The sequence below is a fragment of the Rhinatrema bivittatum genome, chromosome 2 (genome assembly GCF_901001135.1).
Source record: "Rhinatrema bivittatum chromosome 2, aRhiBiv1.1, whole genome shotgun sequence".
Classification (NCBI taxonomy): Eukaryota; Metazoa; Chordata; class Amphibia; order Gymnophiona; family Rhinatrematidae; genus Rhinatrema; species Rhinatrema bivittatum.
This window is the reverse complement of record NC_042616.1, coordinates 215,834,072-215,861,190: the sequence shown is the minus strand read 5'-3', so window position 1 is coordinate 215,861,190 and position 27,119 is coordinate 215,834,072. Positions and strand designations below refer to the sequence as shown.

Below are 27,119 nucleotides of genomic sequence, written 5' to 3'. Positions count from 1 at the left end.
AAGCTCCATTCCTTTCTCACATACACACATGCACACAGAAGCAACCTTCCAATCTCAAATACACACACACACACACACACAGGCCCCCAGCTGAACAGCTCTTCTTCGGCCCGTTGGCCTAGTCTCCGTTGGCGGCTAGCAGCACCAGTCTATTTCTTCGGCCCCCACCAGCAGCTAGCAGCACCAGTCTTCATTTCTTCAGCCCCCGCCAGTCTGGTCTCCGGCAGCGGCTAGCAGCAACAGTCTTCATTTCTTTGGCCCTGCCAGCTGCAAGTAGCACTCGACACACCTGCCAGTCCGTAGTGACACACTGGTTGAGAATCGCTGGCCTAGGTTCTGCAGCTGCCACCAGTGTTGGGAATCGGGACAAAATTTTTTCACAATTTTGAGCAAGTCCAATGGAAGCAGAAGGTGGCTGCTGGGTCGCCCCTAAACCTGTGGCACCCTAGGCGATCGCCTAGTGCTTCCACCGACCCTGGGAGTAGTAGTAATATTTTGGGTTTTAGTCCCCCCCCCCCCATGTGGGAGACTGGAAATGATGGAGTCAGACTATAAAACCCAGTTTGGGTTGTTTAGTTATCCCTTGTAGGGGCAGCATGTCAGTATGCTTGCTACTATTTTTTCTTTGTTTCTTAGGAAAGGACCCTTGGGCCTTTAGGAATGAGGTTTGGGTATGTGAAAGTATCTTTTAAGTTGCTTTTTTGGAACCCTTTTGGTTTTAGAGAAGGAGGTTGTTCCACCCTTCCTCTCTGTTTTTACTTCCCTTTTTCCAGCTTTTACTACATATCTGAGTACCATAGGGCCGGGGGTCTCAGTGTGTTTCATCTAATGAGAGTGGTGTATCTCATCCAGAGAGAACCAATGGACTATTGGAAGTCCTGCTGGAGGAATGGATCTGGGTTCATTCCTGGCAAGGAGGAGACAGTGAAGATGATCTGTGGCACTCACCCAGTGTTAACCACAGCTGCATCATCAGGATGTTGAAGAGATGAGTTATGGAGGTACCATCCAGGTACCAACAGGGAAGTAAGGAGAAAGCAGAAGGAATAAACACTTTGCACTGAACTGGACTAAAGGTATGAGACTTTACTGTAGTACATCTAAATTAGGAGTGATCACCCTATCCACCAAATTCTGGGAGGAAGTTCCAAAATCACCCCATTAATTGGAAAGGATTAACAATGAGAAAAATTAATGGACTTCAACAACATATTAACCAGAAGCTGAAATCTGCAGACTTATTAGAAGATTTGAAGCTGTAAAATGGATTGTAGATACTAAGAATTTGTAACAATATTTTGGTCAGATTTTCATCTTGAATCATTAAAAGTTAAGTTGGAAACTAAATCAGCTTGCCACGGATTTAATTAATACTAACGTTTACAAGACTGTAATGCTGAAATTTCTTTTGAATAGCACACAAGACGCACCCCGACAAGAAATCGTGGACTTTGAGTGTGAATTGACGTCAGGAGATGACTTTACCAGTGGAAACCCTATTTGAGGTGTGGTCTTTGAGGTCACGTGATGGGATCTAAGCCCTAGGGTTACACATACTTTATAGGCAGTGCATGCAAATCTTACTCATGCGTCTTCATTGTGAATAGCCAGAAAACCAGACCTGTCTGTATCTCTTGAGGCCTGGAGCTGGCCATTACTGGGCTAGTAAACTAAAGGAAAATGCTGACAGGCAAAATTAATACCTGGGTGATATTATATTAATATTACAGAGTCTCATGATTATTTCCAGGAGCTCTCAGAAGCTCAGTGAAGACAGAGGGGCAGGTTACAACCAGTCTTGTAATTATATGCTTGCTGTTTTGTATTGTCATGGCTAGCAAGTCTAGCAAGAAACTTACTACCAAAACTACTCCATGGTTTTGTATTTATACAAGGTTACATGGGGCCACTTCATCAATCGAACTGAATACTTGAGAGTACCTGTAAAAATGCTGAGGAGCAACAGGAAACTTGTGTAAGGTGAAAAGATAAGATTGTTTTGAGCTCCAGACACATCATAGGCTGCCTCACTTGCATAGATTTCTGCTCTAAGAATTCTACAGTCCACTTTTAAATCTTCAACTCCAGGAGGAAGATGGAGAGGTTAAATGAGCTCTCCCTCCTGAAAGCGTATGACAGCAGATGGACAGCTCTACAGATGCTGTATTTACAACTACTACTAATCATTTCTTTAGTGCTGTAAGATGTATGCAGTGCTGTACATACAATACAGACTTGTAAGCTCCATGGAGCAGGAACTATCAGGACATGCAGATGAGACAAATAAGAAGCTTTAGGAGCTTAAAAGATCAGTGAGATCCAGGATTAAGATTTAAAAAATCTTCAATAAGTTGGATCTTTAGACAGGACCTGAATATGGCTAGCGAGGGGGCATGACGCACCAATTTGGGAAGGCTCTGCCAGGCTTATACATTCACTTTGAGCATCTGATGCCTGTCACTACTGGAGACGGCATAAGGTCAGATGGACCTTAAGACTTGACAAACTGATGACAATGTTCTCCTTTTTGTTGTGCAATGGGACAAAAAGTGTGCCTTGCATTCTGTCGGCCAACAGCTCCATGGTTCAGGCAGTTTTTACATATACACATACATATGTACAGCATTTCTGCACATGCAGGTACACATACAGCACAGTACAGTTTACTCTTAATTTTCGGAGTTCTAGCTTAGTCTGAATCCACACCAGCTCCAACTTCTGCCAAGTTTAAGGGAGGAGAGGAGTTGGCATGACCCCTGACGATTCCAAGGAACAAGGTTCAAGTAGGTCATAGAGTCCAAATCTCCTGAATGGAGATTGTAGCTCATCCGTCAAAGGCAGGCACACAATTACAAACCTGGATTGTAAAATGAAATACTGCATTACAGAACAAAACAAGGGGAACATTACATATACATGCGGAAGATAGGAGAGCACCAGAAATAGAATTACTTCCCTAAACAGATTACAAACTGCATGTAAACAGTTATCAGCCGCAGGGAGAATCTGGGATTATCTGGCTAAAAAAAACAGACCATAAAATAAAGATATCTACTCCAAGTTCATTTTATTGTGGAACGTTACTGAAAAGACGTTTCTCATTTTCTTCTGCTTCAAAGCCCCCCCGCCCAAAAAAAACCAAAACAAAAACAAAACAATTGTAAATGTCTATCTTATTTATTAACAAAAAATGACATACCCCTTTGCTATCCTTCGGCAACATCTTCACAACCATTTACAGAGGCAAGTCTGTAAAACAAAAAGTTAACAGAAATTGTTAAATCTCTGATCTAATTACAGCAAAAGGGTTAGAAAGCATCTTCGCAGGCCAGCACATCACAGTACTTAAACGCACACAGGAAAAGGAAATCCAGGTTTTCAATGTTAGAGAACGGAGAGCAAAAGGTCATCCCTTAGATCAGACAGCAAAGGGTTAACATTCTCTGGCTATGTCACCTGCCCCCATATGGAAAGGGGTGTGGCTCTAAGGGTTAAAGGAACCTGTGTTAGCCAGCCTGAGTCTACTGAGGTGTTCTCATTGCTATTGTGTCTAGTCACAACCCCTCAGGAAGAGAACCAGGTAACCCTGTATATGTTTTTCTCTCCCAGCTTCCCAAGAATCCTTGCACACTACCACAGAAGAATGGCAAATCATTCCTACTTCACACTACCTGTTTTGCCTGGAAAACAGGGGTGGGGGGAGAGGGAGGGAATCTCCGCTGCACATATCCAGTTCTGACCCTGAACAATAAGACTGGGCCAGGCTGATGCTACTCTGAACACATTCAACGTGGAGGCTGTAAATTACAGCCACTTAAATGTTGTTTCCTTCTGAATTTCAACACACAGTTCATAAGAAAATCTTAAATACCTTCAATGTGGCTAGGTTGCTTACAAAAAATTAAAACATTTTAGATTGATTGCAGAAGTCTGATTTAGCGCAACCATAATACCAAACAACTGCCAGCATGGTTTAATGGTGAGGTGAAAAAAAGAGGCCGTTAAAGTCAAAAGGGCATCGCTCAAATGAAGAAAATAGGTTTGAGCATAAACACCGGCAAGTCAGATGTAAAACAGTAGTAGTAAGACAGGCCAAGAGGGAATCAGAGAAGAAGCTTGACAGAGAAGTGAAATTAATAGTATAACTAAGTACATTAGAAGCAAAAGCTTTTAAGGGAGTCAGATGGGTTTCTAGTTGACCAAGGGATAAAAGGGGTGCTCAGAAAGGACAAAGAAATAACAGAAAAACTGAATTAAGACTCAGTCTCAGTCTTTTACCGAGGAGAATGTTGGGAACAATACTCACACCAGAAACATTCTTTGATGGTGGAGATTCTGAGCAACGAAAACAAATATCTGCGATAATGGAGAATGTAATAGATCAACTTGGCAAACTAAAGCGTAACAAATTACCATAACCAGTGGCACCTACCCCAGCATCCTAAAAGGACCCAAACTTGAAACTGCAAACCTGCTTCTAGTAATCAGTAGCCTATCATTTAAAAATAGCCACAATACCTGAAGACTGGAAGGTGGCCAATGTAATGCCAATTTTTTTTTTTAATAAGGGTCCAGGATAATCTGGGAAACTATAAATTTGAAAGCCCAATGTCAGTGCTGGGCAACATGGTAGAAGCTGCTATTAAAAACAAAATCACTGGCCATATAGACATGGCTTAATGGGGAAGAGTCAACATGGTTTTGGTAAAGGGAAGTCGTGCCTAACCAATCTTTTACATTGTTTTTTAATGCGTAGAAAAAGGTGAGCCAGTTAATATAATGTATTTGGATTTTCAGAAGGTATGTGGCAAAGTCCCCCATGAGAGATTCCTCAGGAAAGTAGTGTGTCAGGGGATAAGAGGCAGTATCCCATTGTGGATTGCTAAATGATTAAAAGACAGGAAACAGAAAGCAGGATTAGTCAATTTTCCAAATAGAAAAAGGACATTGGAATACTGGGACCTGTGCTGTTTAACATGTTCATAAAAGATCTGGAAAAGGGAACAGCGTGCAAGGTGATCAGATTTACAGATGACACAAAATTATTCAAAGATGTTAAAAAAAAAAAAGCAGTGGATTGCAACAAACTGCAGAAAGACCTTGTGAGTTGAGAAGACTGGGCATTTGGATAGCAGATTAAATTTAATGTGGAAAAGTGCTGTGATACACATAGGGAAAAATAATCCCAACTACAGGTACACAATGTTGGGTTTTGTACTGGGAGTCACCACCCAGGAAAAGGGCATTGGAGTCTTTTCGGATAATACATTGAAACATTCAAAAAAGAAAATAAAATGTTAGGAATGATCCAAAAAGGAATGGAGAATAAAAAAAAAAAAAAAAAAAAAGGAAAATATCACATTGCCTCTGTATGGATCCATGATGTGACTGCAATTTTGAGTACCGTTCTGGTTGCCCCATCTCAAAAAAGATACAGCGGAACTAGAAAAGGTGAGAGGACGACAACAAAATGAATAAAAGGGATGGAACAGCTTCCCTATGATGAGAGGTTACATAGGTTAAGGCTCTTCAGCTTGGAAGAGAGATAGCTGAGAGGGGACATGATGGAAGTTTACAAAATCATGAGTGGGGTGGAACGGATAAATAAAGGATGGTTATTTAGCCCCTTCAAAAATCCAGAGTTGCTTACCTATTATGTGTTCTCAGAGGACAGCAGGATGTTAGTCCTCACTAATGGGTGACATCATCAGATGGAGCCCGATGTGGAAAACTTACGTCAAAGTTTCTAAAAACTTTGACTAGGCACACTGAGCATGCCTGCCTTATACCACGCATCCACACGGGGGTCCCTCTTCAGTCTTATAAACATAGAATTACGATAAAATAAATTGGAGAAACTCCAACTCCATGGGGTGGCAAGTGGGTTTTGTGAGGACTAACATCCTGCTGTCCTCGGAGAACACCTGTTACAGGTAAGCTACTCTGCTTTCTCCGAGAACAAGCAGGATGGTAGTCCTCACACATGGGTGAATCCCTAGCTACAGGCTGCTCCCCAACAGAAAAGGGGACCAATAGACACCTAATCAGGTGCCAACAGGCACAACACCATCGATGCTGTTGGTAACAGAGGGGGAGTCAGCCTGAACCCAAACAACGGGACCTAGGTTGGGAGAATTGGGTTCTACAACTAAAACAGTTTCTGGAAGACAGACTGGCCGAACCTACTGTCACGTCAGCCATCCCTATCCAGACAGTAGTGGGATGTTAATGTGTGGAGAGAGCTCCACGTCGCAGCCTTGCAGATCTCCTCCACAGGAACTGCTCTCAAGTGGGCCACTGATGCTGCTCTAGCTCTGACAGAATGAACCTTGACATAACCCCCAAGATGCAGTCCCGCCTGGACATAACAGAAGCAGATGCAATCTGCTTGCCAACTGGATATAGTCTGTTTGGCAACAGCAACATCCAACCTATTCCTATCAAAAGAAATAAAAAGTTGGGTGGACTGTCTATGGATTTCGGTCCGCTCCAGGCAGAAGACTAAGGCTCACTTGCAGTCCAAACTGTGCAGTGCTCATTCATCTTGGTGTGAATGGGGCCAGGGAAAGAAAATTGGCAGGACGATTGATTCATTAAGATGAAAATCCATCACCACCTTAGGCAGGAACTTAGGATGCATGCACAAGAACTCCCTGTCATGATAGAATTTAGTATAAGATTGATCCCTAAAGGCCTGGAGCTCACTGACCCTGCATGCTGAAGTAACCGCCATCAAAAATATGACCTTCCAGGTCAGGTACTTCAGATCACAGGTGCGCAGTGGCTCAAAAGGAGCTTTCATCAGCTGAGCCAACACCATGTTCAGGTCCCAAGACACAGCAGGAGACCTTAGGGGAGGCTTCAATTGAAGCAAACCCTGCATGAAATGTACAACTATAGGCTATACAGAGATGGGCATACCAACTACATCATGGTAGCATGCGCCAATTGCACTAAAATGAACTCTAACAGAATTGGTTTTTAAGCCAGCCTCCGACAGGTGTAGGAGGTAGTCAAGCAGTTTTTATGTAGGGCAGAAGAACGGATCTAGGGCCTTCTGCTCACACCACACAGAAAAACTCCTCCCCTTCAGACCATAGTACTTTCTAGTGGAAGGCTTTCTGGAAGCCAAGACACATCATCAGAAAGATCAAGTGGCTGTAGGATTAGCTTCTCAACATTCAGGTTGTGAGCGATAGGGCCTGGAGGTTGGGATGCCACAGCCTGGCCTGAACTTGTGCGATGAAATCTCGGGAAGTCCCAGGAGTGGAAACCAGACCTGTCTCAGCCAATGAGGAGCTATGAGGATCATAGTGCCTCTGTCCTTGCGAAGCTTTGAGAGAGTCTTTGCCACCAAGGGAAATCGGAGGATACGCATAGAGAAGACCCTTGCCCCAATGACAGGCAAGAGTATCTGAGACTGGTTTACCGCCTGACCTGGACATGGAACAGAACCAAGGCACCTTCCGGTTGCAGGGGAACATGAACAGATCTACATCTGGGCTCCCCCAGAGATGGAAAATTCGATTTGCTACCCCCTAGTCCAGGGACCACTCATGGGGTCTGAAGGCTCGACTCAGCCTATCCGGTACCACATTCTCTATTGCGGCCAGGTACATGGTCCTGAGCACCATCCCAAGGGCCAGGGCCCAGGACCAGATCTGGACTGCTTCCTGGCACAGGAGGTACTATCCCAAGCCTCCCTACTTGTTGATATACCACATGGCTACTTGGTTATCAGTCTGGATCAGAACAATTTTGTTGGACAACTCATCTCTGAAAGCCCATAGCGTGAACCTGATCGGCAGAAGCTCTAGGAAGCTTATCTGACAAGAACATTCCCGAGCGGACCACAGTCTCTGGGTGCTGAGCCCATCTACATGAGCTCCCCACTCCAGGGTAGAATCAACCATGGTTAGCATAATTTGAGTAGGGAGCCTCTGAAAGGAAATCCCCCATTCTAGATTGGAGAGTACCTGCCACCAGGACAAACAGTCCCAGAGAGACAGGGTTATTTGGATGCAATCCTGAGGCTCTGCGTGGCTTGGTGCCACTGCGACCTCAGAGTCCACTGGGCTCTGTGTATGTGTAAGCGTGCCAAGGGAGCGACAGTCTGTCATGACCATGTGGCCCAACAGCCTCAACATGTGCCAAGCTGATACCTGCTAGCTCTGTTGCACCTCTGTCGCAATGGTTGCCAGAGCGACAGTCCTCTGGTATGGCAGAAAGGCCCTAGCAGGGCTCCGATGAAGTCCAATTGAGGTGACTGACTGAGATGCGACTTTGTGTAGTTGAGAACAAACCCTAGTAACTCCAACACCTGAATAGTCAAACAAATGAACCAGATGGCCTCTGCCTGAGATGTGCTCTTGACCAGCCAATTGTCCAGATATAGGAAAACATTCTCTCCCAGTCTGTGGAGGTGCACCACTATCTGGGCCAGGTATTTTGTGAAGATTTGTGGGGCAGACATGAGCCCGTATGGCAACACTTGGTACTGGAAGTGCTCTTTCCCGATCACAAATTGAAGATACTTCCTGTGACCGGGGAATATCTCGATATGGGTGTATGCATCCTTTAGGTCGAGGGAGCATAACCAGCCCCTTTTTGCAAAAGGGGGAGTCAAGGTGCCCAGGGAAACCAGCTTGAACTTTTTGTTTTTGAGAAACTTGTCAATGCCCTCAGGTCTAGGATGGGATGGAGTCTTCCTGTTTTCTTTGGAATCAGGAAGTACCTGGAGTAGAATCTTCACCCTCTTTGCCCTGGTGGTACAGGCTCGACTGCTCTGGACGTTAAGAGGGAGGACAGCTCCATTTCTAGTATCTCCTGATGTGCTACCGGCCCCCAAAATTGGCACAGAGGGCAATTTGGCAGGACACCCAATAGGTTTAATTGGTACCCCTGGCGGACGATGGACAAAACCCACTAGTCCAAGGTTACACAGGGCCAACAGTTCGAAAAGAACCACAGCCTGCCCCTGACCAGAGGGACAATCATCCCGGGTACGGGCAATGGGCTTATGCTCCCTATGGCCCAGTCAAAACCCTGTCCCCGGAGTTAACCGAGGAGCTGGCTGGGGCTTGGCAGCTCTCTGCTGCCTGGAACTGCTGCGGAAGCTCTGATGGTGTGTATGGGATCGAGAAGACGGAGGATAGTACTTCTTTTGCCAAAAGAAAGATTTCCTGTACCCCTGCCTCGATTGCCTCCTGGATGAGGATGACGAATCCAGAATGCTGGTGGAGAGTTTCATGATGATCCTAGAACTAGGCTACAGCATCCTTCACTCTATCTCCGAAGAGATTCTCTCCAGTGCACGGCATGTCAGCGAGACATTCCTGTATCTCTGGTCTGAGATCAGAGGCCCACAGCCATGCCAGTCTGTGGGTGCAGATTCCCACTGCAGAGACGCTCAATGCCATTTCAAAAACATCGTAAGTTGCTCGGACCTTGTGTTTTCCACTTTCCAAACCCTTGTGTACCACTGACATGAAGGTGTCTTGTTGCTCAGTCACCCTCTGCACCTGCTTCCAGATGTCATGCGAGTATTGGCTCACGTAGAGCTGGTAGGCAGTGATGTGAGCAATAAGCATGGTGCCTTGGAACACCTTCCTCCCAAGAGCATTCAGCTCTCTGTGGTCTTTCCCCGGGGCCACTGAGGAGTGGGTCCGAGAGCACTTGGCTCTCTTGAGGATAGATTCCACCACCGATTGGTGGGGCAGCTGATGCTTATCAAATCTGGCAGACTTTTGGACAAGGTAAATCCCATCTGCCTTCTTAATAACAGGAGGCACTTTGAGGGGGGTGTTCCCAAATCCTCAGCAGCAACTCCTTAAGGATCTTGTTTACCGGAACTGCCGGAACTCCTTAGGAGGCTCCATGAACTAAAGATCCTCAAGCATTTTGTGCCTGGTGTCTTCAGTCAAAAGCTGGAATAGGATGGCCTCCACCATCACCCTGACAAACCTTGCAAAGGTCAAGTCCTCCAGCGGGGACTTCCTTCGCTCTTCTGGAGGAGAAGAGTCTGACGGGAGGTCATCCGCATCTCTGGAGAGGATTCTGTCTGATCATCTCCCCAGGGGTCATAGGGACCCTTATCCTCACTGTATACCACAAGGGATGGGGCCTTAGGTGTTTGGACGACATCCAGAGGTGTAGGTACAGATGGAACCGGACAGGGGACTACCGGCCTTGGTGTCTCTGCCAACCGCAGCAGAGCTTCCTCCTCAGAGGAACCAGCGATGACCACTGTATCAGTGGAGGCGGCCTCGGTGCCCCGCTAGGCACCGGTGCCTTCCCAGGAACCAACGCTAGCTGGGTCGGTAAGGCATGATGAACATTTTGACCTTCTCCAGAAATGCTACGAGCATAGGCGGCTCCGGCTCTGGTGCCATAGGACCAAAGCCTGCAGCACCCGCTCCACCACTAGCTTGACTCGATGCTCCAGCTTCTCTTCAAACACTGCAGATGCCAACACCAACTGGGAGGAAGGACGGGTTGCCAGATCTTTCTGGGACCTGCAAGAAGGATTGGCCTGTGGAGTCAGTCACAGACCCCGGGCATAGATGATGGTTTGGCGCTCCTTGCCACGGGGTCGATTCGGGGGCATCTCGGCAAAAGCTGGTGCATCCCTGTGCTCGGCACCATGCATCAATGGTGACCGGTGCCGATGCTTCTTAGTCTTCCCACGATGCTCGGCCCGGTCTTTCCCTGGTGCTGAGGATGATGAACCCGATGTCCTCGGCCCAGAGGAGATAGACAACTGTCAGTCTCCAGCACCCCTATCCACTGGCGACCGACAGTCCTACCAATGTCGATGGCGTGGTGACCATCAGTGTGGCTCCGAGATCTTTCGATGCCACTGATGGCTCAGACTTCTTTGACCCAAAGAGGTTCTCCATCTTGTCGAGTCGAAGCAGACATCCCTTTGGGGTCATCTGGGTGTACAAGCGGCAACCCCAGACATCATGCGATGCCCCCAGGCAGAGGATGTAAACCTCATGAGGATCAGTGATTGACATGGTCCTCGGGCACTGGATGCATTGCCATAAGTCAGACATGGCCATGACGGGGCAAAACAAATGGTAAAAATACAGAATAATGGCGGCAGGCAGCAATGGAAGACAGGCATAGAGGCACCACCAACATGGGAGGGAACCAACCACAAAAGGAAACTTACTTGAAACGCCAAAAAGCCTCACTGGGGACGATACGAGGAGGCACTGAGAGGGACCTGGCGACAGACTTTCAAAGAGATAGTGAAAAAACGCAAAAACTTTTTCCCTGAGGCAAAAAGCCAAATGTTTTAGAGCTCAATCCAATCGCAATGCTGACAGCTCCGCAAAAAAAAAAAAAAAAAGACTGAAGAGGGACCTCACATGGACGAGTGGTATAGGGCATGCTGGGCATGCTCAATGTGCCTAATCAAAGTTTCTAGAACCTTTGACATAAGTTTTCCGCATTGGGCTCCATCTGATGATGTAACCCATGTGTGAGGACTACCATCCTGCTTGTCCTCGGAGAAATTCTAAAACAAAGGAACTCTCCATGAAATCAAAAGCAGCAGATTTAAAACAAACAGTTGAAAGCATTTTCTCACTTAGTGCAGAATCAAGCTGTATAATCTGCTGCCGGAGGATATGGAAACAGGATGTTGGGCTTGATGGACCCTTGTCTGACCCAGTATGTTCTTAAGATAAAAGGCATAGTGGGGTTTAAAAGAGGTTTTCACAAGTTCCAGGAGAAAAAGTCAATAAAACATCATTAGCCAGGTAGGAGTAACAAGAAAAGGATCTACTTTTTGGGATGGATCTGCCAGGTACTTGAGACCTGGTCTGGCCACTGTCAAGAGACAGATGCTGGGCTTGATGGATCTTGGTCTGTCCTAGCATGGCATTGTCTTATATTCTTATGGCTGGATACAATGGTACATAAATGCTTAGAGGCATGCTGGGCAAAGACATGGAAAATCAGCATGTGCACCACGTCTAATATTATTGCATCCAATAAGATTATGCAGATTTTGAGAACGGAACAGAAGAGAAATGGAAAGATCACTACAGTCCATGCACCTGATTTCCTACAGTTCTGCAGAGAGACATTGTGCAGTCTGCATGCAGACTCAATTCTTTTAAAATGTTTTAATATGGATATTACTATGTGTTTTCATTAATATTTGCATGGAAATTCCATTCTCTCTACATAAAATGAAACAAAATCCATTTGTACTTGCTTGTTATGCTATCACAGGTCTTACTTATTCTGTGAACTTCTCCCTCCCTCTGCCACTAAGGTCCTTTCGTGCCTGTCCCATGAATGTTTGAATTCTATCACTGTTTTGTCTCCTATAACCTCCACATGTACACCACCCTTCTCAGTGAAAGTATTTTTTTTTCACATTCCTTTTGGCCTTTTTTCCCTTTAGCTTCATAGGATGACATTGACCTTGAGCTTTGCATTCTATTGAAAATGCTACCACCTGGTATTTTGATACTCACTAGATATTTTTTTGTATCGTATATCTTCCCTTTTCCTTCTTCCAGAGAGAACATCTTTAGCTTCTTTGGTGAGTCTCTGTTATGCTTATAATGCAGACCCTTTTAATGGAATTGTTTCTGATTACTCTGGCTGAGGAAGCATTTAGAAGTTAGGCTGTCATGAATTTGGAGTTCTCACACAGACACAGATTAGTTTGAAGGCCAGAGGCCAACCTCTAAGTGAACTAATATTTAATGTTTTACACTATAAAATGCTAAAAAAAAAAAAAATGTTATAAATAGGCAAAAATTTGTAAACTGTAGTTAAGTTAGTGTTATGGTGAGAAAGTAAGTAATTAACCGATACTAAAGTCTGAAAGAGTGAAGACCACATTGCTGTGCTTGGAACTGATAAGAAGGAGCAATAGAGTGAATATTGTTCCTTCTGAAGCAATTGCCAGTTTCTTTAGTATATAAGAACTGAAGTGAATAGAGGGAGAGAGATCACTTCCTGGACATGATAGCAGAAACTGATCCCTTGGAATATGTAAGCTTTATAATATGTAACTGTTATTATTTGCAACTAACGCTTGTGTATTATCTGATTTTATTTATTCTCTGTTTTATCCTCTTATTGCTTAAATAAACCTACCAGAAATACCTGGAACCATCCTGTGTGCATGCAGGTGACAAGCCCCTCAGGTATCTCCTAGTACAGTCACCAGTGAAATTAGCCCCCGGGCAGAATGCCAACATGCACGGACTGAGCCCAGAAAAATCCAGCCCTTCAACAATGTTAGCTAAAGACACTGAAGTGTACCAGGGCTAGCACTGACCTCTGTAGCACCCCATTGATCACTTCACCTTCACTGTGTCAGCACTAGTGCAGTGTCACCTTGCCACATGGAGACTCCCCCAACTAATAGCTCAAGAAATTCTTCTGGCAAAATTCCAGTTATCTCCCTCCTAGCTGATCCCACAGTTGTCATTCTCCAATCCTTATGTCTAGTAGATTAGATTAAAGTCCCCTGTTAACAGTACCTCTCCTTTGCATAGCTTCTAATTTCTATCCAGGTCCATATTCAGTAAGCCAGCAAGCTAGCCAGATAACGTGAGACAGATATTCAGCAGGACAGTTCTCCCCTTGAATATACTCTCAAAGTTATTCGGATAAGTTACCCAGATAATTTTACACCTAACCGGCTATAAATTGAATGAAAGCAGAAAAACATCATGAGGCCTATCTAGTCAGCCCAACCATACAACTACTCCGCTCTACAATCCCTACCATTCCCTCAGAGATCCTTTGTGCTTATCCCATGCTTTATCTGAATTCAAGACTGTCCTTGCCTCCCCCACCTCTACTGGAAAGCTGTTTCATGCACCTCTCCACTCTCTCTGTAAAGAAATATTTCCTTAAGATTACTACGTCTGCCCCCTTTCACCCTTCATCCCATGACTCCTCATTCCAGAGTCTCCTTTCCACTGAAAGGAGGTCACCTCCTAGGCATTAATACCTTGGAAAGCAGAGTTGCTTACCTTTAACAGGTGTTCTCCTAGGACAGTAGGATGTTAGTCCTCACACATGGGCGACATCATCAGATGGAACCCTGCACGGAAAGCCTATGTCAAAGTTTCTGGAACTTTGACCGTGCATACTGAGCATGCCCAGCATGCCCTATACCATGCGTCCATGCAGCATCCTTCAGTCTCGTAATATAGAATTACGATAATAATTTAAAAAAAAAAAAATAATAGGAGAAACCCAACTATGTGGGGTGGCGAGCGGGTTTTATAAGGACTAACATCCTGATTATTCTAGGAGAACACCTGTTAGGGGTAAACAACTCTGCTTTCTCCTAGGACAAGCAGGATGGTAATCTTCACACATGGGTGAATTCCTAGCTACAGGCTGATCCCCAAAACAAAAGAAGACGAATAGTCACCAATCGGGTGCCAACGGGTACAACATCATCAGTGTTGTTGGTAAAAGAGGGGGAGACAGCCTGAACCCAAACAATGGGCCCTAGGCAGGGAGAGTTGGGTTCTATACCTCAAAGAGATTCCGAAGGACAGACTGGCTGAACCTACTGTCAACGTCGGCTATCCCTATCCAGACAGTAGTGAGATGCAAATGTGTGGAGAGAATTCCACTTTGCAGATCTCCTCCATGAGAACTGCTCGCAAGTGGGCCACCGACGTTGCCATGGCTCTGACAGAATGAACCTTCACATGACCCCCAAGATGCAGTCTCACCTGGGCATAACAGAACGAGATGCAATTCGCTAGCAAAATGGACAGTGTAGGTTTGCAACGGCAACTCTCAACCTATTCCACCACTCGGACTGCATTCAACCTCCACTCGGACAGCATTCAACCTCCACTCGGACTGCATCCAACCTCCTGTGTCCACCACTCGGACAGCATTCAACCTCCATTCGGACAGCATCCAACCTCCTGTGTCCTCCACTCGGACAGCATTCAACCTCCACTCGGACTGCATCCAACCTCCTGTGTCCACCACTCGGACAGCATTCAACCTCCATTCGGACAGCATCCAACCTCCTGTGTCCACCACTCGGACAGCATTCAACCTCCATTCGGACAGCATCCAACCTCCTGTGTCCACCACTCGGACAGCATTCAACCTCCACTCGGACAGCATTCAACCTCCACTCGGACAGCATTCAACCTCCACTCGGACTGCATTCAACCTCCACTCGGACTGCATCCAACCTCCATTCGGACAGCACCCAACCTCCTGTGTCCACCACTCGGACAGCATTCAACTTCCAGCATCCACCACTCGGCCCCTACAGTCTCTTTCAACTTCTGGTACCCCTCACCCAATCAAAGATGACAACTTTCTCCAACTCTTATTTCCAAAACAGACACAACCACCTTATTAACATCCCCCTATTGAAAAACAACAAAAACTTCTTATGTCTCACCTTTCTTCTCATCAATGCGCAGTCATTGTCTAAGAAACACATGTTAATTTCTGACATACTACAAGAAAAAAATCCTGACTTCTTCGCCATAACTGAATCCTGGCTAAAAAACACCGATCAAGTAATTCTGAACCACCTTAACAACAATGACTACGATACCTTTTCAATTCCCCGTAACTACAAAAGAGGAGGAGGCCTGCTACTTATCATAAGAAAACACTTTTCAATGAAAATAATCCCACACAACCTCCCTAAACAATTTGAAGTTACTCTCTTCGACTCCCAACATCTTCAAATCTGCCTCGTTTATTGCCCCCCTAAACTACTAGACAACAACATTTCTCCGCTCATTGAATTTCTCATCTCTAACATCAACATAAAAAAACCTGTGATCATTCTTGGAGACTTCAACCTCCATACAGACGCCAACCCCCGTTCTCCTAGCTGCGAAACTCTTCTCGACATGCTATCAAGTCTAAACTTCATCCTTCAAGTGAACAACCCTACACATAAAGCAGGTCACACTCTCGACCTGATTTTCACCAACAACTTCTTCATGAACTCTTCTATTTCTCACAACCCAGTCCCATGGTCTGATCACCATCTCTTACTCTGCAAATCCCAAACAAACTTCAACAACCCAACAAATAATAACTCTACAAAAAAATCCTTCAAATTCCGTCCACCCTATCAAATTAATCTTCTCCTTCAAGAGCTAGGTCTACAACTAGCGAATCTTGACTTATCAAACATAAATAACGCTATCCAATCATGGTCCTCAATCACTGAAACAACCGCTAACATCATTAACCCGGAGAAGATCAAACACCTAAAGAACAAAAAAGAAATACAAAACCCATGGTTTAACACCACCCTAAAAAACATGAAATCAGCTCTCAGGAAAACAGAGAAAGAATGGCAAAAAAATAAACTGCCTGCTACACTACAAAAATACCGTTCACAATTAGCAGCCTACAAGAAATCTATCCAAAACACAAAACGGAACTACTTCGGCAATAAAATTATAAATTCCTCCAACAAACCCAAATCCCTATTCAACCTTGTAAACAACCTCATCTCTGATATCCACATCTCCAACACTACTATTACCAAAAAAAACCTAAGCCAAGATTTAGCCATCTATTTTAAGGATAAAATCTCCAAAATAACAAACACCTTCATCACCTCTTCTTTCTTCAATTTACAAACTTCTTCAATTAACATCCCTCCTTGGCTGGACTTCAGACCTATTTCCATTACAGAAACAGAAAAAATGATGAAGAAAATCAACCCTGCTCGTCACGAACTCGACACCATTCCCACCCAAGTTCTTAAAGAAATTGCCTATCCTTTAGCCCCAACAATTTCAGCAATCATCAACAAATCGCTCGAGGAAGGCGAGCTGCCTCCCAAGTTAAAAATTGCCACCGTCACTCCTTTATTAAAGAAAAAAAACCTCAATCCAGAAGACCTAAACAACTACCGCCCAATCTCCAACTTACCCTTCTTTGCAAAAATGATTGAGAAGGCGGCATTGAAACAACTCAACGACCATCTAGACGATAATAAAATTCTTTCTCCTTCCCAATTCGGCTTCAGAAAAAACCACAGCACTGAAACCCTCCTCCTTAAACTCTCCAATACCATCCTAAGAGGCTTTGACAACAAAAAAGGATACCTTCTGATTCTCTTAGACCTCTCTGCTGCCTTCGACACAGTGGATCATAAAATTCTCATCTCATGTCTAGAATCCATTGGGCTGGCTGGCAAAACTCTCAGTTGGTTCTCATCCTTCCTCAGTAACAGACACTTCAAAGTTTTTCACAACAATAGCTCTTCTTCTCCTGTCCCCCTCGATACAGGTGTGCCTCAAGGATCAGCACTTTCACCAATCCTATTCAACATCTACCTAACCCCTCTTTGCCATCTCTTATCTAGTCTTGACATAACGTATTACATGTATGCAGACGATATTCAATTACTCATTCCTATTTCTTCCTCGATAGAAGATGCTATGTCTAAAGCAGCCTCACACTTGGATACTATCAGAAACTTGCTAATTCATCTCAAATTATGTCTAAATACAAGCAAAACAGAATGTATCCTAATTGCCAAAAAATATCCTGGACATTTAACAATTCCACCCTTCTACTTTGACAAGACCCTCGTCCTTCTCAAAGAGAGCGTTAAAGACCTGGGTGTTTGGTTAGACACTGACCTAATCTATAAAAAACACATCTCCACAAAAATAAAGGAAGGCTTTCACAAACTTCAAATAATTAAACATCTAAAACCCCTACTCCACCCCCATGATTTCAAAACTGTCCTTCAAGCCCTCATTTTTTCAGGTTTGGATTACTGCAACTCCCTATTGATCGGCCTTCCAAAATCTTCCTTGAGACCCTTGCAGCTCCTTCAGAATGCTGCAGCCAGAGTTCTAACAGGTACAAGAAAAGCTGATCACATTACACCTGTTCTCAACCAATTACAGTGGCTCCCTATTGAAAAAAGAGCAGAATTCAAAGTCCTCACCATACTCCACAAAGCAATATACAATGCCGACTATTCCGCCTTTGATGACATCATTCACATCCATTGCTCCCAACGTACTACACGAACCGCCAGCAAAATTAATCTAGTGATTCCCTCTCTTCCACAGGCTAAATTATCCTCCACCAGAAACAGAGCCTTTTCCATCATCGGCCCTAAGCTCTGGAACTCGCTTCCTCATTGCCTCACCAATCAAGATAACTTAAAATCCTTCAAAAAAGACTTAAAACCCTGGCTTCTCAGCCAATCCTTTAAAGATAGCACTCAATGACTCTAAAATTCTTTTATATATTCTGCCATTTTTTCATTCTCCCTGTTACAATGACACAGATGCCCTTCAATGCTTTTTGAGATATATGTACATCTATTCAGGGTTCTATCCTATGTTATCTTGTTATACATTCTCCTGTTGTATTTATCATCGTTAATTTTAAATTGTAATCTTCATACATCGTTCTATGTAACATGTTGTTTCTGTATGTAAACCGGAGTGAAGGCAACTCTGCTATACCTCGGTATATAAAAAAATGCTAAATAAATAAATAAATAAATAAATTCCTATCAAAAGAAATGAAAGGTTGGGTGGACTGTCTATGGGCTTTTGTCCACTTCAGATAGAAGGCTAAGGTGCTCTTGAAATCCAAACTGTACATAACTTGTTCGCCTTGGTGCGAATGGGGCTTGGGAAAGCATGTTCGCAGGACGATTGACTGGCTAAGATGGAAATCCGTCACCACCTTAGGCATGATAAAATTTGGTATAAGGTGGATAAGTCACTAAAACGTGGAGCTCACTGACCCTGCGCTAAGATGACTGCCACCAAAAATATGACCTTCCAGGTCAGGTACTTCAGGTCACAGGAGTGCAGAGACTCAAAAGGGGCTTTCATCAGCTAAGCTAGCACCACATTGAGATTCCAAGATATAGCGGGAGACCTTAAGTGAGGCTTCAATTGAAGCCGGCCCCGCATGAAGCATATAACTATCGGCTGTACAAAGATGGGTGTACCAACTACATCATGGAGGCAGAGATGGGGGATCCAGTGTCTCAGGTACAGGTGGCTGGCTCATGCTCCCTGTGATCGGTCAAAACCCCAGGGAGCTCTGGAATTTGTTGCCAGAGGATGTGGTTCGTGCAGTTAGTGTAGCTGGGTTCAAAAAAGGTTTGCATAAGTTCTTGGAGGAGAAGTCCATTAACAGCTATTAATCAGGTTTACTTAGGTAATCGCCACTGCTATTAATTGCATCAGTAGCATGGGATCTTCTTAGTGTTTGGGTACTTGCCAGGTTCTTGTGGCCTGGTTTGGCATCTGTTGGAAACAGGATGCTGGGCTTGATGGACCCTTGGTCTGACCCAGCATGGCAATTTCTTATGCTCTTATGAGCCAGCTGGGGCTTGGGAGCTCTCTGTTGCCTGGGCCATAGGAGCTCACCCTCTAACAGGAGCGAGGGGCTGGAGGATAGTACTTCTTCTGGCAGTAGAAAGACTTCCTCTGACCCTGCCTCACAGACATTCTGACTGAGGAGGGCAGGTCTGAAGTGCTGTGAAGAACTGCTGAAGGGTCTCATGGTGATCCCATAACTGGGCCACTGCGTCCCTTACCTTATTTCCAAAGAGATTCTCTCCTGTGCACGGCAAGTCAGCAAGTCTTTCCTGTAGCTCCAGTTGGAGATCCAAGGCCCACAGCCATGCCATCCTGCGGGTTCCAATTACTGCTGCAGAGATTCTTGATGCCATCTCGAAAACGTCGTAGGTTGAATGAACCTCACGTTTTCCACACTCCAGGCCCTGATGCACCACTGATAAGAAGGGGGCTTGCTGCTGACGCAGTTGCTCGGCCACCTCTTGCACCTGCTTCCAGAGGTTGCTTGAGAACTGGCTCACGTAGAGCTGGTAAGATGCGATGCGGGCAATGAGTATGGCCCTTTGGAATACTTTCCTCCCAAGAGCGGCCATCACTCTATGATCCTTGCCCAGGGGCGCTGAGGCATGGGTCCAAGAGCGTTTGGCCTTCTTGAGAGAGAATTCGACCTCTACCAATTGGTGTGACAGCTGATGCCTCTCTAATCCGGTAGCCTGTTGAAGGAGGTAAACCCCACCCCCCCTTCCTGTTGACAGGAGGTACTGTGAGGGGGTGTTCCCAGATCCTCAGCAGCAACTCCTTAAAGATCTCATGCGCCAGGACCACCACGATCTCTTTAGGAGCCTCCATGAACTGGAGGATTTCCAGCATCTTCTGTCTGGAATCCTCCTCCATCATTAACTGAAAAGGGATGGCCTCAGCCATCGCCCGTACAAAACCTGGGAAGGTCAAGTCCTCCGGAGACCTCTTTCGTTCATCTGGAGGATACTGTTCTAAAGGGAGACCCTCCGAGTCCTTGGAGGAGGATTCTGCAGTGTTGTTCCCCCAGGGGTCATACCGGGCCTTATTCTCACTATAATCCACAAGGGATGAGGCCCTGGGTGCTTGGCTTTCGTCCAGAGGCATGGGCATTGGTGGCACCGGTGCTGGCCCAAGAAAAATTGGATGGGGAACTGCAGGCCTCGGTGTCTCTTCCATCCTCGATGGAGCTTCCTCCTCCTCGGAACCGGCAATGAGCACCATATCAGTCAGGGGAAGCATCGGTGCCCCGCCGGGCATCGACGGCCTCCCGGGAACCGATGCCAACTGGGTTGGTAACACAACGACAAGCATGTTGAGTTGTTCCAGCAGCGGTTCCAGCAGGGCGAGTGCTGGCACCAGCACCGGCGGTGCCACCAGTTCGATGCCCTACAACACCCGCTCCACCGCCAGCTGAATCCTGCACTTCAGCTCCTCCTCAAAAGTTGCTGATGCCAAAACAGACTGGGAGGCAGGAGGGCTGGCCAGATTTTTCTCGGATACCAGAGGTGGATTGGCAACAGGCACCAGGTCTGTTGGAGACCATCACGGACCCCTGGCATCGATGGAGGATGGGTACTCCTCACCGGGGTTGCTTCAGAGGCATCACGGAATGAGCCAGCGCCTTCCTAAGCCCTGCACCGTGCTAATACTTCCTCAGCTCTCTTCGGTGCTTGGCCCGGACTTTCCCAGGTGCCGAGGTCAATGACAATGAACCTTACGTCCTCAGCCTGGAAGAGACCGACATGGGCCGGTCCCCAGCGCACCTATCCACCAACAGCATCGTCATAACTAATGGCCCTACCGATGTCAATGGCTCAGTGTCTATCGATGCAGATGCCTCCGATGCCAATATCGATGGCTTGGACTTCCTCAACCCAAAGAGTTTTTCCATCTTGTCGAGTGCAACATCCCTTAGGGGTCATATGGGCGCACATGTGACAACTCCGGACGTCGTGCGATGCCCCCAGGCAGAGGACATATATCTTGTGAGGGTCCATGATGGATATGGTCCTCGAGCACTGGAGGCATCGACGGAAACAGACGAGGCCATGTTGAGCGAAAAGAAAGGGAAAAATGAAAGACAGTGGCAGCAGGCGGTCGATGCTGCCACGGAGGGGTACAGAAGCAAAAATAATCTTACCGAACCACCAAAAAACCCTGACTGAGGAGACTAAGGAGAACTGAGAGGGACCCGCGTTCGATGAAACTGTGAGAAAACCTGAAAAAAAAAAAGACAGTGGAAAAGTATACAAAGGCAATTTCTTGAAGAAAAGCTGTGAGCTCACATAATCGCAAGGCAAAAGCTCCGCAGAAATAAAGAGAGTGAAGTGGTACCCCATGTGAACGCATGGTATAGGGCATGCTCGGCATGCACAGTCAAAAGTTCCAGAAACTATGACAAAGTTTTCCTTACCGGCTCCATCCGATGATGTCACTTATGTGTGAGGACTACCATTCAGTTTGTCTGGGAGAAGCATTTAAATGTCTTATAACATAACAAATTTTGCCCATTGTGCATTCTTTATTACATAACCCATCCTTGATCTGGCTTTGTACCATTCTCCGGCTCTACAAACCTTCCATACACTTAAGATCCCTGAACAAAAACTTACTAGACATTCCATCGATATGTTTAGCACACCTAAATATCACAAGAAAAAGAGCGTTCTCAGTAGCAGGTCCACTATTATGGAATTCTTTACCTACATCTCTTCGTCAAATTCCTAACTCAAAAGAATTTAAGAAATCACTAAAAACTTACCTTTTCTCAAAAGCATTTCTCATTTCAGATACAAACCTCTCTTAATTACTTCATCCACAGCTATTTCCATTATGTTATTTTTATTTTACTCTCAATTGCCTTTCCTTCCTTTTACTTCATTTTTTTTAAATAGTTTTTATTATTTTATGTTTGTTTTTATTTATATAACTTTATGTATGTAATTTTTTCTCCAACTTCTGTTTTTGCATATTGTAAACCATTTTGATCAATATTTTTTATTGCTAGACGGTATATAAATAATTTTAAATAAATAAATAAACATAGTAAATGACAGCAGATAAAAACCCAAATGATTCATCCAGTCTGCCCAGCAAAATGTTTGGGGATTGTAACTGCTGCTCAGTGTAGGTTACCCCTATATTGAAATGTTATGTTCTTTTTTTATTTTAATTTTATTGAACCAGCAACAGCAAGAACAATATGGACCAAAAGCATATTGCTGAAACACATATCAAAATCTTTTAATGCAGCCTGAGGTTCAAAATGTTCAATAAAGATATAACATTCTCCCCCAATCTTCCCACAACTCTTATCAAAACTACAGTACAACTGTAGCACAAGAAGCAGACATGAGGAACAGATTAATTCTTCATAGAACTCCACTGTAAATAAGGTTCCCAAAGAAAGACTTAAAAAGGACTGTAGAGTGTCTATGTACAGTATATACCCATATTAACACACTTCAAATGCTTTTGCTCAAAGACAAAAGGGTGGGCCATAAAGGTTTTCCTCCAATAGGTGGCTATTTCACATCTAGCCGCAAACACAAATTGAGCTATTAGCTTTTTATGTTTCCCAATAAGATCAGTACGAAAAAGAGTGAAAAAAAAATTTGGGGATCTTTCAACATAGAAATATTTAAAACATGTTGGATCAAATCAATTAATATGTGCCAAAAAGACTGAATATGTTCAGACTCCCACCAACTATGGACAACAGCAGGAGCTGTCAACAGCCAGAAGTATCGTATGTAGCTTTACCAGCGGAAAGTACCATTAGAAAAGAACTTTACAGTTATTTTCAAGTTATTAAAGTACATATAGAGCTTTTAGCAGTCCACCAAAATCATTTATCCCACTTTGCTTCATCCACTACATAACCCAGATCCCTTTCCCAATCTAATAAATGCTTAGCATTTTGCACAGGTGGAGGAATAAGATAGGAATACATTTTTTTTAAATAAGACCCTTAGAGGTTGGAGATTTAGAACGTAACACCTCAAAAGGGGCATGCTCTAGAGATCTCAAGTCAAATAGTCTTAATCATCAAAAAAGTCATATTTGTAAATAGTCAAACCTATCTTTCTCTGAAATACCAAATTTAGTGACAAGAACATCACTATTAACTACTTCTCTATTTCAAGAGTACTGCCCAGCTATGTCACATCTAATTCCCCCCCCCCCCCCCATTTTTGAAAAATAAAGAAAAGCTCTCCTGGCAAAAACACCTAAACCCAAGTGGAGTTAAAGGAGAGTAATTTCTGTGACCAGTCAGAAGGAAGCTATAAGTATCCCACAGCTTAAGAGTCAACTGTAAAATAATTATTAACCTGCTCAGGTTCCCTATTCTGATGTGGTAACAAAACCAAACCAGTACATGTAGTTTACCTCTTTCAGTCTTGAGCTCCCTCAAACTTTTAGGATTCCCCATAGCCTTATGGCACTGTTCCAATCAACTAACATATGCTGATATTTTAAATCTCTCACTCTCTCCGTTCCTCTTTCTTTTTATCTGCTGCTCAAAATATGAATCTATTCCCGATGATCACTGAGACATGTTAGCTAGAATGATCATTAAGATGCAGATAACTCCTGAATTTTATCCCTCAATTGCTCAAATATATTGCTGTCATTCAATAATCATTCAACCACCAAAATTATTGTTCACTCTCTTCTTGCAGCTGTTAATTTTGAATTATCAGACCACGTTATAGACCCAATATTATCTATTTGCATGCTTGATAAACAGGACTTGCTGATCAGAAGTAGGTTGATTCTTGAATCGGCATCAAGAGGCACAGAATAAAAGGGGTAATCATGCTGAGAGGGGTGAGAGAACCTCCATACATCAGTTAATCTTGCACCTTTGAGACCTTTAAGGTATACCACTACTCCTAGAATTTTCTAAAGAGGGGGACAGAGTAAAGCTAAAGTCACTACCAACAACTACATGGCCATCAAACACTAAATCGTTCCTCCAGCCCAAGAAAGAAATCCCCCTGGTTATTATTGAGAGCACAGAGATTGAGAAAGGAAAAAACAGCAGTCCCACTTTTTAACTTCAAAAAAAGAAATCTCAAGATCTCTGTATGGAAACCTTTAGCAATTAAAATGCCAACTCCATTAAATTTAGAATGAAATAAATCAGAAGCAAAATACATGTGTAGAAAAAATGTACTTCTCAGTCTCTCATCTTGCTTCTTCAGATGTGTTTCTTGTACAAAAAAAACAAACAAACACCGAAGCTCTTGAAGCCTTAGCTTCCTTAAATAATAGCAGGCATTTCATCGGGGAATTTAGACCTTTAACATTCAGAGATACCACTTTATAACCGGTTATCAGGACCCAAATAGAGCAAGGAAAAAAAACCCAACCCTCAATCTCCCATGTTTTCCCACAAAATCTGCATAATAAATAGGATCCCCTCCACACCCCAGCTTCTCTCCCATTCCCACCTACAACAATGGGCTATACCTCCAGCACACCCTCCTTCAAGGAAATGAGAACCGAGAACTTCCCAACCACAAATATTAGTCACAAAAATCAAAGCATGCTACAGTAAATCCTATATTGTGTAATGAGTGGAATGGCATGCAACCTTCCTGGAGGTATAGAGAAACCAGCATTAGTAAAAAGAAGAAGCCCAAGCCACACGACCTCAGAATAGCTTCACAAACAGCATGCACAATGTTCACACAATTAGAATATTTATCTGACTTTGGGATCCTGAGGAGGAGCAGGTTACATCTCCTCGATCGATTCTCGATATCTTCTAGCTTGTCTGCAAGGTTACCATTCATCTACGACAAACGCTGATAATCCTTTTGTAGCTGCGCAACAACCTTGTCCCGCTCATCAATGCGCTGCTCCGCATCATTAAATCTCCAGCCTCTCTCTCCTATGTATCTCTTTAAACTGGCTACTGTCTCCAAGACTTCCCCCTTGACTGCTGTTATGTCTGCTTTCAAAACATGGAACCATGCTGGGAAATCCTGTTGGTCAAGTGCACATTGTTCAAACCGGGACTCTTCAGTGTCTTCACTCCATCTCATTTTTTCTTGGTAGCCCAGCACAGAGAATCCTCTGGCTTCCTTCAGTCCTGTCCCACTCCCACTGAAGGAGAAAACCTTGAGATCCACAACCTTCTTCCAAGTAGTCATTTTTGAATCACAAACATTGTATATAGCAAAATAATCAGCAGGAGACTGTTTTAGCTTTTCAAGAAAGCTTAAGGAGAGGTCAGTTCTTAGATGGCCATTTTGGTCAGGTAACATCACTTCCCCTGAATTGTTTCATCTAAAGATACAAGAAAAGGGAAAAGCAATGTAAATTCACAATTGTATGCCAACCAATTGCATTTACTTTTTATATATTATTTTTTTATTATTTAAATCTAGAGAACTATAATATAGTTTTATCAGATACCGCATCTGTTGTGATTGACCAATCCGGAAGTGGATTCTTGGGCCGACCGCCGCAGGGAGACGGACGGGAGGCAGACTAGATGAAACGATGAATCTTCACCTGGAAACCCGTAACCCCTCCAGAGGAGCTGTAGAGGCCCGGGTCGCTAGGGCTTAGGAGTCTTCGCCCTGGAAGCCCGAGATCCCCCCAGGAGGAGCCCGTAGGGACCCGGACCGCTGGGTCTTAGGAGATAACAGACGAATCCAAGGAAGCGATACGAACCGGGGTCTAAGCAGGCAGACAGCAGAGTCAGGCAGGCAGAAGTCAGGAACCAGGCAGGCAGACGATACTGGAGTCAGGCAGGCAGAGATCAGGAACCAGGCAGATAAACGATACCAGAGTCAGGCAGGCAGAAGTCAGGAACCAGGCAGGCAGACGATACCAGAGTCAGGCAGGCAGAAGTCAGGAACCAGGCAGGCAGACGATACCAGAGTCAGGCAGGCAGAAGTCAGGAACCAGGCAGGCAGACGATACCAGAGTCAGGCAGGCAGAAGTCAGGAACCAGGCAGGCAGACGATACTGGAGTCAGGCAGGCAGAGATCAGGAACCAGGCAGATAGACGATACTGGAGTCAGGCAGGCAGAGATCAGGAACCAGGCAGATAAACGATGGCAACTAGCACTCCGAAGAGAAACCTCGTTGCAAGGCGAATTGCATCTTCAAAAGTCCCGGCTTAAATCCCCTGCTCAATCAGCTGACGTCAAAAGAGGCGTGTCTGCACATCCGGGTGCAGACGCCTCAAAACGCGGCTCCTCGCTCGCGCGCGCGCGTACCAGAGCTGGGGGGAGGAGTTCCTGACGGCGTCTCCACGAGGAGACGCCGCTGCCATGCGGCCCTGGAGGCCAGAAACCCGGCGGTTCGCGGCGCCGCGGAGGCAGGTAAGAGCCCGGTCACTAGGCTAGTGACCGGGATCGTAACAGTACCCCCCACTTTACGCCCCCTCTTTAAAGGACCGGGCCTTCCAGGGTTGTCCAAGTGGAATTGGGACAGCAGAGTCTTATCCAGGATGTTCCGCGCAGGTTCCCAGGAATCTTCCTCAGGACCACAGCCTTCCCAGGCTAGCAAATACTCCCACCGACGATTGTGAAATCGTACATCCCGTACCTCGTGTACTTGATAGACCGGGTCCCCAGGAGACGATGCTGAGACATCATCCTGAGTGAGGTGATGATAACGTGAGTGGACCACAGGTTTTAACAGGGACACATGAAATACATTGTGAATGCGCAATGATGATGGCAGTCGAAGTCTGTAGGATACCAATCCAATACGTTCTGCCACTGGAAATGGACCACA

General features: G+C 44.9%; 1 protein-coding gene across 3 annotated transcripts in view; it reads right to left on the bottom strand.

Annotated features, from left to right (window-relative positions):
- SNX10 (sorting nexin 10) overlaps window positions 1-27,119 on the bottom strand; it is a 141,172-nt gene that overhangs the window by 70,012 nt on the left and 44,041 nt on the right. For 2 of the 3 annotated variants that reach the window (XM_029589157.1, XM_029589156.1), the window contains exon 2: window positions 3,200-3,249. In XM_029589157.1, coding sequence (XP_029445017.1) covers window positions 3,200-3,235 — 36 coding nt within the window. In that variant the 5' untranslated portion in view covers window positions 3,236-3,249. Of the gene's footprint in view, window positions 1-3,199; window positions 3,250-12,494; window positions 12,516-27,119 lie in introns of those variants that run through there. The other variant, XM_029589158.1, reaches the window with a different exon arrangement.